General features: G+C 40.1%; 1 protein-coding gene across 2 annotated transcripts in view; it reads left to right on the top strand.

Moving 5' to 3' along the window:
* Positions 1-12,307, top strand: part of Rnf182 (ring finger protein 182) — a 57,912-nt gene extending 45,605 nt beyond the window's left edge. The window contains exons 1-2 of one of the 2 annotated variants that reach the window (XM_005398795.2): positions 5,454-5,559; positions 6,078-12,307. In XM_005398795.2, coding sequence (XP_005398852.1) covers positions 6,282-7,028 — 747 coding nt within the window. In that variant the 5' untranslated portion in view covers positions 5,454-5,559; positions 6,078-6,281 and the 3' untranslated portion in view covers positions 7,029-12,307. Of the gene's footprint in view, positions 1-5,453; positions 5,560-6,077 lie in introns of those variants that run through there. The other variant, XM_013521765.1, reaches the window with a different exon arrangement.
* The last annotated feature ends 1,241 nt before the right edge of the window (positions 12,308-13,548 follow it).

The following is a 13,548-nucleotide window of genomic DNA, read 5'->3' as shown; positions in this document are numbered from 1 at the left end:
GTATGTAGAAATATAACTCTCTGAATTAAAATGTAAAATTTGGAAGGCATGATTTAGGAAGAATAGTTAAGGTAGAAGTAGAAGAATTCCTATACCTAAGTGTCAGACAGTTTGCTATACAGGAAGGGAAACAAAACTATTTTATGAAAGGGAGAATTCTAAAAAATGAATTTTAAAAATAGTTATGAACTCAGGAATGAATGTCAATTCCTTATTCATCTTTACATAATAGTCACTAAACATGATTAGTAGTATTGCCAAGGTTCTTCCAAATTAAACTTTTATGACAATTCCCAGTGCTTCCTATCTGGATAAATATCTGAGAAAAACCTCACAGGGACTACAATTCACAAGGATCCTGGGAAGACACCAAGCTACAAGGGCTCATTACGCTGCCCCTATCAATTGTACTCTCTGTCTACCTCTTCTGACCCAAGCATTCCTGGAAAGAACAGACCCCTGAGCACAGGCAAGACGCCAAGCTTTCTGAAGCTGAGGGTGGGGAACTGGGAGCAGGCCGGAGGTTGCCTCTGGGCTGGGAGAGCACTGAAGACTGGCGCCTGGAGCATTTCATGGGAGGATCAGAACACATTAGATGCTGTGCTGAGGATCGAGGGTGGAGGACTCACAGGAAATCACCCTCACTTCGTGTGTGTGTGTGTGTGTGTGTGTGTGTGTGTGCCACAAAAGACCAAGGAGAAGAAGATCCAATGTATTGAATTCTCCCCATCCTTGGCTTTGGAGCAGAAAGTCTTCCCTTTGTTGCCTTGCAGAGCCCTGGCAGTGCCCCTGTGCTTATCTCGCTAGAACACTGTACTTGCCACCACTCATACAACTTCAGTCACTTGGGTCTTCCATAGTCAGACCAGAGCTCCAGCAGTATAACAAAGAAGAACGTCATCATAGTCAACGAGGACAGACGGAGCACATGCTTAATGCCATAGAGTGGCAGCTGGAGACAGACGACTACCTGACAAAAATAGTAAGAGTACATAAGGAGATTTAACTGCAGTACAGAACTTCTAGAGGTGAAATACAGTACATGATTTTTCAATAAAACATTTCAGGAAATGAAGGAGATGTTGATTCTTGAGACTTGAATTGATAGCCTTGTTGGTCAAGTGAAAGAATCTGAAAGCACAAAACAAAATATGAAGGAAAGTGGAAATCATAAGAGAAAAATAGATCCAGGAAGTAGAACATGTGAGTAATAGGAGAGCCAGAAAGAGAAAAAGGAGCAGATGGAAGAAGGCAATAATTAGGTAAATATAAGAAACAAAGTTTCTGAGCTTGAAAATCAAGACTTTAGTCTGTAAATTTAAATGCCTCATTACATTCCAAGCAAGGCTATGAGAAAAGACACCTCTGCATGTGTTGGAGAAGTTCTTGGACTGTTAGGAATAGGGAGCAAAGTCTTAGAAGCTTCCAGACAGAGCAAATTGCCCATGATAAAAAGTATCAGACTAGCTACAGGTTTCTCATTTATGACACAGAATGTGAAAGACAGTGGAGTAACTTGTGTAGACCATCCAGAGAAAAAAGCTAGGGTTTCTACAGAGACCCTTTAATAACCCTATGTCAATTGTCTCCACCTCTAACAGCTTTGTATATACGTTGAGATAGAACAATTAAAAAAAGTTAGATTTAATAAGTAACTTGGAATCTTATCTTTCTTGACTGCAGAATGTTCCTTTCTGAAATACTTAGAAAAACTGATCATATACTTGACTAGAAAGAGCACCTTAAGAAATTCAAAGGAAGAGATTTTTATAGATCTTGTTCTCTGTTCATAATCCATGAACATTAGAAATAAAGGTAACAAAAAAGAACATGTACCATTTAGAAGTTTAAGAAAATGTTGTGTGTAACCTTAGTCTCGAAGGAAAAAAACAAAACGCAAATCCTAACTATTAAGAAATCAATAAAATGAGCCTAACTTAACCCAAAAGCTATAAGAGAGAGAGAAAGCTGTAGCCAGTGGAAAATTTACAGTCTTTAGATGATTTTATTGCTTACAAATAAAGATTACTTTTATTGTGCAATAAAAAAATTAAGGACAAAACAAGTTAAAATAAATTGGACTAATGAAAAAAGATGAAATTAATGAAAAATACATTAATAACTGGCTATCGTGGAATTTGTTTGATTAGGAAACTAATACAGTAAAAATTTTAGAGACCACAAGTGAGAAAAGGGACATAATCAGAGCTATAGCTACTATAGATATTGTGAAAGGGAAAGAAACTGCTGAAAGGGAAGGAACAACTGGGATGAGGGAAAGAAGAAAAGAAAGAAAGAAGGGGAAAATATGTATGTATATACAAGAATAGCTGACATAATGGTACTGCTGATTTCTATTGGTTTATTGAAAGGAACAATTAAGGCCTAAATTTTTTTCTTTTTTTTTTTTTGACCAAGTTTGCATGCTTATGTCTGGTAATATGAACAACTAATTTGAAGACAGCAGTATGCAATATAACAACCAAGTGTTGAAGTCCTGTCATCTTGTTTAGTGAAATTCTGTATCATTTCTAATGTTTTTTTAAATTATTTGTTATTCTCTTTAAAAAAATCAGAGGTATAGGAATGATTCAAAAAAGATTAAAAATGAACAAATTTGAAAAACCAGAAGAAATGAATTTTTTTCCTTGCCAAATACAAATGTCCAAATTTGACCCATGAAGAAATGGAAAATTTGAATAGGACAATAATTACAAAACAGATGGGAAGGTGATATGATCTACTCTTGAAAGTGGCAATGCGATCCTCTGGAATTAAAGCAGAGTCTCATGTAACCTTTAAAGAACAAATAACTTTATCATTATTTAAACTGTTCCAGAAGAAGATGAAAAGTACGGAATTAATTTATAAAATAAATACACATTTAATAACCAAAACCCAGGAGAGTGCCCAAAAAGTCTAGAAATGAATTTAAATTTTTTGAAACCAATTTAATTTTGAATATAGAGGCAAAATTTTAAATAAGTATTAGCAGATGAAACCCATCACTGTATTTGAGAGCCTACCTATGACAGGTGGGGTTTATTACAAGAACACAAGAGTATTAAGGCTCTTTGAGGGACCATAGAGTCACAATGGGACGGGTGAATTTTTTTAAGACTCTAGCAGCTGGTAGCCTGGCTTCCCAAGAGACACTGTCTCCCTGCTGTTTCCTGTCACTCCAGGCAGAGACACTTGTGCTGGCCGCATTGCCAGGGATACTGCCAGAGCTCAAGGCCATCAGCAGGGCTGCCCAGAGGTGCCCATCAGCTTCCGGTTGACACAGTGGGTTTGTTGGAGTTGACCTTGGGACTACAGTTGGTGTCGTTTTGATTGGATATTTGAACATTTGTCTTTCACTTGCACGTTAATAAGGAGCCCCCCCGTGAATTTTTATGAACATTACAGTCACATCACACTGTATCTTACTGTATTCAAAGGTCTGAAGGGATACTTCTGTGAAAATGAAAGCTGTTTCAAATAACAGCTCAATATTGTTGAGCAAATAATTTAGGTTTTCGGAATTAGCAGCCAGAAATGGTGGCTGGGCCAGTGTAGAACATTTCTCCTCCTCTTCCTCTGATGCCTGGAAGCTTGGCACAGAAAGTCAATGTGGCCAGTTGACTGTCAGATGCTGACACTGTAACGTATTCTCACACATAAACCTTTGGATGGTGTTTATATTTGTCTATTCTAGCTTTCTATGCCTTTAGGTAGAATTTTGCTTAGTTATCCTCACTGACGCTTTCACCCTTTTTTTTCTGTGATAGTATTATAGAGATAGGTGCTTTCTTTGGGTGGGTTTTTTGTTTTGTTTTCCGGTACCGGGAACCGAACTCACAACCTTGCGCTTGCCAGGCAGGCGCTGTGCTGCTGAGCTAAATCCCCAGCCCTGGTGCTTTCTTTTTTGTTATTTTTGTTTTTGTTTTTATTGGTACCGGGAGTTGAACTCAGGACCTTGCACTTGCCAGGCAGGCACATGTGCCACTGAGCCGTAGCCCAGGACCCAGACATAGGTACTGTCCTACTTTTCCTTTTCATACCACTCTGCCTACCTCATTTCTTTCCATGGCAGTGGGGCAGTTGCTGCTGTTAACCCATTGCTGTGGCTTTCGGATGCCTGAGTTTGGAAAGGCATGGGGCTGAGTGGGAAGAAGCCGCAAAGAGAACGTAGTACTGTATGTTTCATTTGGGTGAGCTTCTGGTTTGCTCTGGCTAGCAGTGGGGCTGGCTGTGAGAGCATTGTGACCAGCAGGTAACGAATGGCAGCTCTCCAAGGAGCAGATCACCAGTGTCCTGCCCAGGGCTAGGGGTCAGGGGTAGTAACTGGAATAAATCACCTTGTTTCTTGGTTTCATTTTGGAGGTGTTCATTCCATAGAAAGAAAAATCAAAACTCAACCCGACAGCTTTGTGGAATTATATGCAAGATTCAGTCACATTTTGCAGTGATGTGGGTATGTAGATCCTCAACACAATCAGGATCAGGAATGAGGAACATATTTAGGGGACATGGAAGGAAAGGGAATAGAAGACCTGATGTCTGTGTCTGTATATCCTCTTTTACGTTTAAGCCTAGTACAATAGATGTTAGCTCATGGTGGCAATTTTGATATGTAGGAATTTGTGTACAGTAAACTGTATTTTTAAAAATCCTACCTATATTCTTTGGCTTAGTACCAGAGATTCTATTGATTGTCTTTCTTTTGCCGCAAGTATGCATCTTGCCACTGGTATCCATTTTATATTCTTGTAGAATGGGAAATCGATTTAAAAATTATCTCAACTCATAAGTAAGAAGGCAGATAAAGTGTTCACACAAGGTGGTTATTCATGATTTTAAAAATTGTCCAAGTTTAGCTCCCCACTACCTCTTCTCTGTTAATGCAGTGTGATCCGTACCAAATTTTAAATTCTAGCATAGTTGTACTCTGCTTCCCAGAAATGTTGTGACAGCCTTCTGCTATTATTGCTTGGGGTGTGCTCAGAAATTCAAATACGTTTTGATATTTTCCAAGCAAAGCATAATTTAAGACAGATCTACTACCCCAAACACCACATACATTAAAGGAAAGTGAAAGTGATTTGGAAGATTCCCATCTTGTTGCTCCCTTCCATTAACACTGCAAGTTGATAGTCGACTGTGCACATGAATAGTCAAGCTGCAGCCATTTGGCCAAAGGCGGCGATGGTAGTATTGCTGTTACTAGTCATGGGACTGTGGACTGCATTATGCTTTCTGTTTAGCATAGAAAGGTAGTTTATGTGAAGTAAAATAGGTGCATAGGTGAACGTTGAGTATTTCTTGATAGCCATGCGGAAGTCCTTCCTGTGTGGAGCAAAAGCTGTGCATGTGGTACCAGTGTTCTCTTCTCTTTCCCAGGAATTAGACTTGACTTGATCGCAGTGCTTATATCGAGGGACTTTATCCTGAATTCTACCCTATGTGAACATGTGTGCATAACTGTGGTTTTCAAGACTGGTGTTGGAACAAAAGCTTTGAAATTGAATAGTCAAACAATAGAGACATGTACGTGGCAGATTTCTTTACACTGAGAAGGTGAGAACCGTCTGCTCCACTTAACAACGCTCTCATCTCTCACCACACTTTCTAGAAACACATTATTAACCTTTATCCTCCAGGCCTTCTTCTTTTTTCTGTTTTGTGCTACCAAAAGCACTTGTAAGTGCTGTTGAAGGTATTTAAGCAACTGTTGTTTACTGCAGCAGTTCTCTGAATTAGTTTAGAATCGGCCCATTCTGTTTTCCAAGAGGGCAGAATTTCAGAGAGAAAATTTCTATCTGAAAGACACCATAGAGCACGTGCTCTGCAGTGTACTTCACACCCATTAGGATTTTTAGTTCCTTTTCATCGTATTTGTGGACCAAAACAGCTAAGCATGGAGATAACACTTTCCTGTCCTAGGAAAAGAAAAGTGTGAAAAGATGAAGGGATTTAACCTGTTAGGACTGTTGCTTTTAATGCTTGCAGTTCAGAAAATCGCATAAAGCACCGTTCAGCAACACCTTTTCAATGAGCTGCTCGCTATATTAGAATCTCTCTCTTTTTCTTTGCAGACCCTTCATGTGGCCTTTAAAAGATGCATTTGAGACAGTTATGAGCAGAAACTGAAAATGCCTGGACAGTTTCTGGCTCTTCTCACCACTCTTCCAGCCTTTGCCCCTCCCTGCCAGACCCAGATGATGTGATCCTCAGAGGCACACCCTAATCGCAGTGGTTCCTCGGTCAGAGACATCTGCACAAGATTGTTTCTGTTACTCATGATGGCCAGTCAGCTGCCTGAGGACCCTGCCGAGGCGCAGGTCTCCGACGAGCTCGAGTGCAAGATTTGTTATAACCGGTACAACCTAAAGCAGAGGAAACCCAAAGTGCTGGAGTGTTGCCACAGGGTCTGTGCCAAATGCCTCTACAAGATCATAGACTTTGGGGACTCCCCGCAGGGTGTCATCGTCTGCCCTTTCTGCAGGTTTGAGACGTGCCTGCCGGATGATGAAGTTGGTAGCCTGCCCGATGACAACAACATCCTGGTAAACTTGACTTGTGGAGGCAAAGGGAAGAAGTGCCTGCCGGAGAACCCCACCGAGCTGCTGCTGACCCCCAAGAGGCTGGCGTCTCTCGTCAGCCCTTCCCACACGTCTTCCAACTGCCTGGTCATAACCATCATGGAGGTGCAGCGAGAGAGCTCCACGTCTCTGAGCTCCACCCCTGTGGTTGAATTTTACAGGCCTGCAAGTTTCGACTCCGTCACCACGGTGCCCCACAGCTGGACTGTGTGGAACTGCACGTCCCTGCTGTTTCAGACCTCCATCCGGGTGTTAGTGTGGCTGCTGGGGTTGCTGTACTTCAGCTCCTTACCCTTGGGGATCTACTTACTAGTGTCTAAGAAGGTCACCCTCGGGGTTGTCTTTGTCAGCCTGGTCCCTTCGAGCCTTGTCATCCTCATGGTGTATGGTTTTTGCCAATGCGTTTGTCACGAATTTCTGGACTGTATGGCACTTCCTTCTTAATCAATATGCAAATATGGAACTTGACACATATAGCCAGGTTTGAAATTAGGTGATTTATAATTTATATAATTGATTTTCTTTTGTGTTCGTTATGATTAGTGTCCATGGCATCAAGGAAGGCCTTGGCCGTATGTTTCTGGTCCCGGTGTTGGCTTGCTGGGTAAAAATGTGTTGTACTTAGGAGGTGCAGAAGCAGAGCTGTGTGAGTTCAGTCTTCACGGGGCTCTGACAGCCATGAGACTTCCTTGAGCAGGGGCAGGAATTCCCGCTGCCCCTCCACGCGGCCCCAGAGTACGGTGTACTGTGCTGGAGCAGAGGTCTTTGTGGAGATTAGGGTCAGGCTGATTCCTCCTTTCACAGTCAGAGTCTACGTGGGGGGCGAACACCGCAGGGCAGTCACTGCACAACCTGAGTTTGCAGTCTGTGTCCCCCTACTCCGGTGTTGGAGCCCCAGTCTTCTTAAGGTGCTTTCTCGCTTAAGGCAATGTCACTCTGAGGTCTGCCACTCATGGAGATGCCTGCTCCTCTGTGTGTTCTCCCCTGCCAAGGGGACACTAGGCCTGTACCCTTGGGTAGTCTCACTGAATACTTGTTTTGCCACATTATGAAAGAGTACAGAAGACTTTGAGGAATTTGCATCAAAGTAGGCTTCATGGCGGAATAAGGCCATTTGTCTTCCTTCCATGTTTATTTCCCTCTCTCCTTGGGCTTCTGTGTAAAGAACCGAAGAGAATAAACTTCTTGTAAAGCACTTACTGTTCAAAGGAACTTCCATTTAAGTCTTTCCTTAGAACATCTTAGTTTAGCTTTGTTTTTAACTAACTTGCTCAGATAGCCCTACCCCTTAGCCCAACCAAGGTTCCACTGAAATTCGCTGCCATCAATTCCTAGTTTAGAATATTTTACACTTGATCTTAGCCAAAAGGCTGAGAAGTGATCCTAGTTTAAAATATTTTATTAGGATTTATTTAACTTAATCCTATAACAGCTGGGGGTGGATTGTGGCAGTGGAAACCCAGAAACAATTAGCAAGATGCTGTAGCTGATGCTTTGAAGTTCTGAGAACCTAAGTGTTGGCTGTGCTTTGTTGAGTTATGTGCAGCGCTGCGTGCTATAGAAAGAAGTCCAGGCATAGCAATGGCCGGGGACATGTGAAACTGGCGCTCCGCTTGAAAGGGCTCTTCAACGTGAAAAGTGGAGGTCGCAGAGTACAACTTACGCATATTGTTACCCTTGCTGTAGTTAAGTCAGTTTGGGAATAGATTGAAGTCCTTAAGTTTATTTCATGTAGAAGCCTAAGCTATGTGACTTGAGCTAATGGACTTCTTTTGGGGATGTAGGGGCAGTTGACTGTATATATTTACGAGAAGAAATTGTCTAGCAGATTTTAGTTTTGGGAGAATAGAATGTTGACAGAAACTAGGGGAGAAAAGCTTTTTAGTCTCTAAAACCCATTACTAATGATGAACATTAAAATATTTGTAGCTCTTAGCAAAGGGCATCACTAAGGGTGCTTGTTTGTAATAAAGTATTTGTTGCGTGAAATAGTTACAGTGGGCCAATTCCTATCTCTGTATGGAGGAGAAATTGATACTTATCTCGAATAGCAGTTTGATTTTATTTGCATAACTATTAACTTTGAGAACATGTATGCCGTGGTAAGTACAAGGAGAAAGTTTATGTGGGACATGGTCCAATAAATTTAAGCCCCAAGATATAACTAACCATGTTTATGAGTCCATAAATCTAGTTTTGCTAGCATTGTGAATGCAATTTCCAGAAATCCATTTGTACTTTGAGTAAATATAATGTTTAGGAGATGTTTTGTGGTTTGGATTTATATATTTATAAAGTTTTTTTTTGAAGTCTCATTTTGTCTGAAATGTAACACTGAGTAAATTGGTGAACTATATGATGGGCTTTCCAGAAAACTCTAGATATGGTACCATGTGTTTTACTTATTTGTATAAAGTCTGCAGTGCCAGCTGTGTGTATCCGTGCATCACAGTGGTCTTTTTCTTTAGTTTCTGGTAAGTTGGCTTGATTTTAAAGAGTTTTAAGTGTATGACAACAACAGTAACAAAAAAACCCTCTTCATGCTATTGAATGAAAAAAGGGCAATGCTTTAATATTTTATTCACTGTGATAATGTTCTGTTTGTCTATTAAATTTGACTAGAAGTTTGACTTCTCTGTTGTGGCTGAGAATCAGTTATTACTCTGGACCCCAGGTTAACTTTGGATAATAACTGTAAACATGAACTTTGAGAAACATCGATTAAGCTAATGATGCCTTTATCACACACATAAAGTTTCAGAACCTTGTGATAAAGCTTACCTGGCCCATAGCACTTCCAGAAGGTCTTCATCTTTTGTTAAAAGTGGGGGACAAACATTAAGAAGGGGAAATAAAATATTGTCTTTATAAATACTTTTCTCCATTTTCAATTTATTTGATTGGATTTCCAGGTTTTGCCTAGCTGCTCAACATAATAGATCCCATTTATTTGGAGAGTACCTTACTTTCTGTGATTGGGAAATTAAACAAAATTTACCTGGTATTTTGTTAGGCAAAGTGGAAATAATTTGAGATATGTAGCAGTTCTGCGCTTCCAACAATGAATGAATTGATACCGTATGTTAAAGAAAAACTTTCGTTTACTTCTGAAATCTGTACATAAGGACAGAAGCAGGGTAAAGACAGCAGGTGTCTGTCCCTTCGTAACGTCCATGTGAACCTGGGCTAAACCACAGAGAGGCCGAAGTGATGAGCACTTGCTGGGTTGTAAACAGGTACGGGGCCTCTGAGGCACCTGGAGGAGATTTCTCAGTATCTCACCCGGGTAGACCTGAAGCCAGGGGAGCACTGGTATTCACAGGCACACGAGGAGCACGAACTTGAAACCAGTTTCAAGTTGGTTTCCTTGAAACCAGTGACAGTCTTGGTCACAGGTAGGATCCCTAAAAGAGTGTAACTATTTGCTGTTGCGCTTGAGTTGTGTGTGCTTTCCACATCTTTTCCCCTTTGTTAGAGGTGTATTGCTCGTCAGTGCCCGGTATGAATTTTCATCCCTGTAGGTGTACTATTGGGTCTTTCCTTACAAGTTTTCTTTGGTGTAAAAGATTTGTTTAAAAATGTGGATAACTAAATGTTGAAATTTAAATAAATGCCTTGTGAGTCCTGGAGGTGACATTGATTCAGCCCATTTGCTTGTGTCATTTAAATCTGTGGTATAATCTGAATCCAACTACATTCAGTGTACATGGGTTTATGGTTCTGACTTCAAGGTGCTTTAAGTGTAGGGAAAAAAAGAAATCCGAAATTAAATCATGTCCTGAATATGGTGTATACTAAGTTACGGTATGTGCTAATGTATTTTTAAAAGTAGTTGAAGCTTGATTTAATTAAAACATTCAATTAATTGAAACAATTACTCTACATGCATTTTAATTAATCAGGAGTTTATTAGATTTGCAAACCATTAACCTTTTAAATTGAGATTGTTAGAATTTCATGAGAAAAAAATGTGCTCGATACGAGTTGTGTTACATCTTGGTTTTCCCACAAAGTATGAAGAAAGTAGGTTTCCTTGTATGTTCATGTCTGTTTACCTGAGATAAGGGGTCTGTCCTGAAGTTTTAGCTTAGGGAGTTATTGCTTTGCGATAGAAGCTGGGGGTGAAGAAGGAGAGAAATGCTGAGAGGGAGAGAGAAGAGAGGCCAAGGCTGAGGTCTGAAGGCTGGAACTTTGAGTGCTCAGTAGAGGAGCTGGACAATGTGTGGGCACGGGAGCCAAGATAAGGGAGGTGGAGTTAGGATAACTAGATGCACACAGATCTCAGATTGGTTCATGAAAAAGGATTCTGAAAGCTTGTTTCATGAAACTTTTCAACCATAGGGAATAGGCCGGAGAAGAGTGCAGTTATCACCCATTGACTTATCACTGAGAGTCAACAGTTAACCTTTCGTGCTATTTGTTGTTTCTCATAAGTAAATGTATGCTTAGTAATTCTAAACTTAGCATTTTCTCCCTAATTCTCACCCAATTTAGTAATGCCAATCAAGAATGATCTGTTTCTGAATAGATATATTCTGGATTAAGCTCAGATGATTCTGCGAGCTGGCTTAATGTTAAATTCCTTCTCATAGTTTAAAATATGTTAAGCTTTTTATTGTTCCACATCCCCAGTCAAGAAAACTCATCTCCTAACAGAGTTTTAAATGAATTTTAATTATTTTAGCAACCCCTTTAGCTCTGAAATGTTATTTTTAATGCCAAACAACATCATTAGTCAATAAGTGAACATCTGGTTTTGATATGTGTTAAGCCAAGACCTCCCACACTCTTCCTTTTACCCCCATGTCCTCTGATTTCTGTAATGCCATTTATGGAAGAATCTAGTGCACCCACTGCTACCATCACCCACACCTCCCCCGCCACACGTGCACATGCACAATTGCAAACACGCACAGACGTGAAGATGCACAAATGTGCATCTTCACATTTTAGGAAACAGACCCATGAAAGAGAACCAAATTAGTGTTGCACCACGTGGTAATTATCCATTTAAATACTATTTAAAACTATGTTTGTGACCGTGAACAGTTAAACTACCTTTATGACTTCACATACATTGGTGGCTTCGGCCGCTTGTCTTCCAGGTACTTATTTCCTCTCTGAGGGTAGTTACTCTAATTGAGCGAAAGAGATTTTCCTAACTAAATTATGGACTGGTTGTTGACACTGCTTCTGTTTCGTGTGATATTTCCCCTCAGTATTCCAACTAGAACTGTATATTGCCATGGTTAAATTTATCATCATTACAAATTTTATTTTTGGTTAGAATGTTTAAAATTATAACATTGTTTCCAGCCTATAATTTCACCTACACTAATCACCAGCAAAAAGGGAGCAAATAACATAGCCTAATTTTTGTGGGCTTTTTCTGTTGCTGGAGAGGAGGACAGAGTGAAGTGGTCCTGGGAGACCAGAGAATGCTACATTCTGTTCTTGGAGCTGGGGAAGAAAATTGCACTGCTGATTACTTAACCCTGTTCCCTACTTAAGGCTTTATATACCAAATGGGAACCCTGCCAGATTTTTTGATACAAAACTTACAGACTCATTATTTTCACTCAGGTGCTTGGCTACCTATTATGCATAAGATACAGATATTCTGACTTTTAACATGATAATCATGAATGTCACACCTCCTTGGAAACATATGAAGAAAATTGTGACCTTTAAAAGGATCTCATTAAAGCAATTGTTCCCAAATATATGATGTGAAACATGTTCAAGTGTCTGATCCAAGAATGACAGACTGTGTTCAAGAAGCTGGGGGTTCTGTATTCTCCTGTCCGAGATTTGTGTCAGGCATCAGCACCGCAAAGTGGCCAACAAGTCAGTCAGTTAAAGAAACCTGTTTAGAAGTTTAGTTTAAATCATGGGATTCTTTCTCAAGACAGCTATTAATACTTCGTGGAATCAGTGTTTTGTGGAGCATATTTTGTGAAATCTGCTTTAGAGAGTTAATAAAACAGTCACAATATAAGATGTGACTACAGATGCCAGTCACTGAACCAGTGCATAAATTGAAAAAGACAACCAAGAAAGAGGTCACAGTAAAGCAGTGGGCCCGTGGGGGATGGCAAAAAGCAAAAGGGAAAGGAGCAGGGTGCCAGTGTCATGGAATGGAAAACATCATCAGTCATTTCAGTTGTTTTCAACTGGAAAAGGTGGCATCCTTGTCTGAGTTTTATAGCTTTGTTTCTAACACCTATGTCAGCATCAGTCCTCTACAAGTCATCACACACAGGGAAGTATCTAAATATATGCTGTATATGCTGAAGGGAATCTCAAGTGGAATAATTCAGTACTTGGTATTTATTTATTGAATTATTTATTGTGCCTATGAAACTTCTGCAGTTAATTCTGAAAGAGTAGGACCCAGTATTCCAACTTTTGGGAAACATACACCAGATTTAAAGTTCTGATCATCAGATGTTAGGACAAGAGAGATTTTTGTAGGTCAGAGTCCCATCATTTTACAGGTGATAAAGCCAGTGCTCAGGAATGATTGAAAAGGTCACACGACAAAGACTGGAAATAGATTCGCATGAGGATCACTGAGGTCCAGGTCTACTTTTGAGTCTGCTTGGGGTCCTATACTGCCTTGCCTCTTCATCAACTTATTCTTTAAAAATGACACTGATGATCAGAGTACAAAGAACAAAATATGTAGCTGGATAGCTAATACTGTATCCCTTCCAGCTCTGTCTATAAAAATACATAATGAAGACATGGAATGATCATTTGAATTATTTGTTCTGTTGAAGTAAGATCAAAGCATTTGAGTCCAGAACACTTATCCATAAAATAGATACGAAGAGCTTTATCACACACGTGCAGACAGCTGTAGTTCATTAGGAAAAGTAGGAGAGTGTGAAAGTGAAAAATCAGTCCATGTGTGACAAATGACCACGATCTGGAAACATTCCATGTGTGTCTTTCCTTACCA

The sequence above is a fragment of the Chinchilla lanigera genome, unplaced genomic scaffold (genome assembly GCF_000276665.1).
Source record: "Chinchilla lanigera isolate Chin_1 unplaced genomic scaffold, ChiLan1.0 scaffold00064, whole genome shotgun sequence".
Lineage (NCBI taxonomy): Eukaryota > Metazoa > Chordata > Mammalia > Rodentia > Chinchillidae > Chinchilla > Chinchilla lanigera.
The sequence above is the reverse complement of the archived record's forward strand: the minus strand, read 5'-3'. Positions and strand labels throughout refer to the sequence as shown.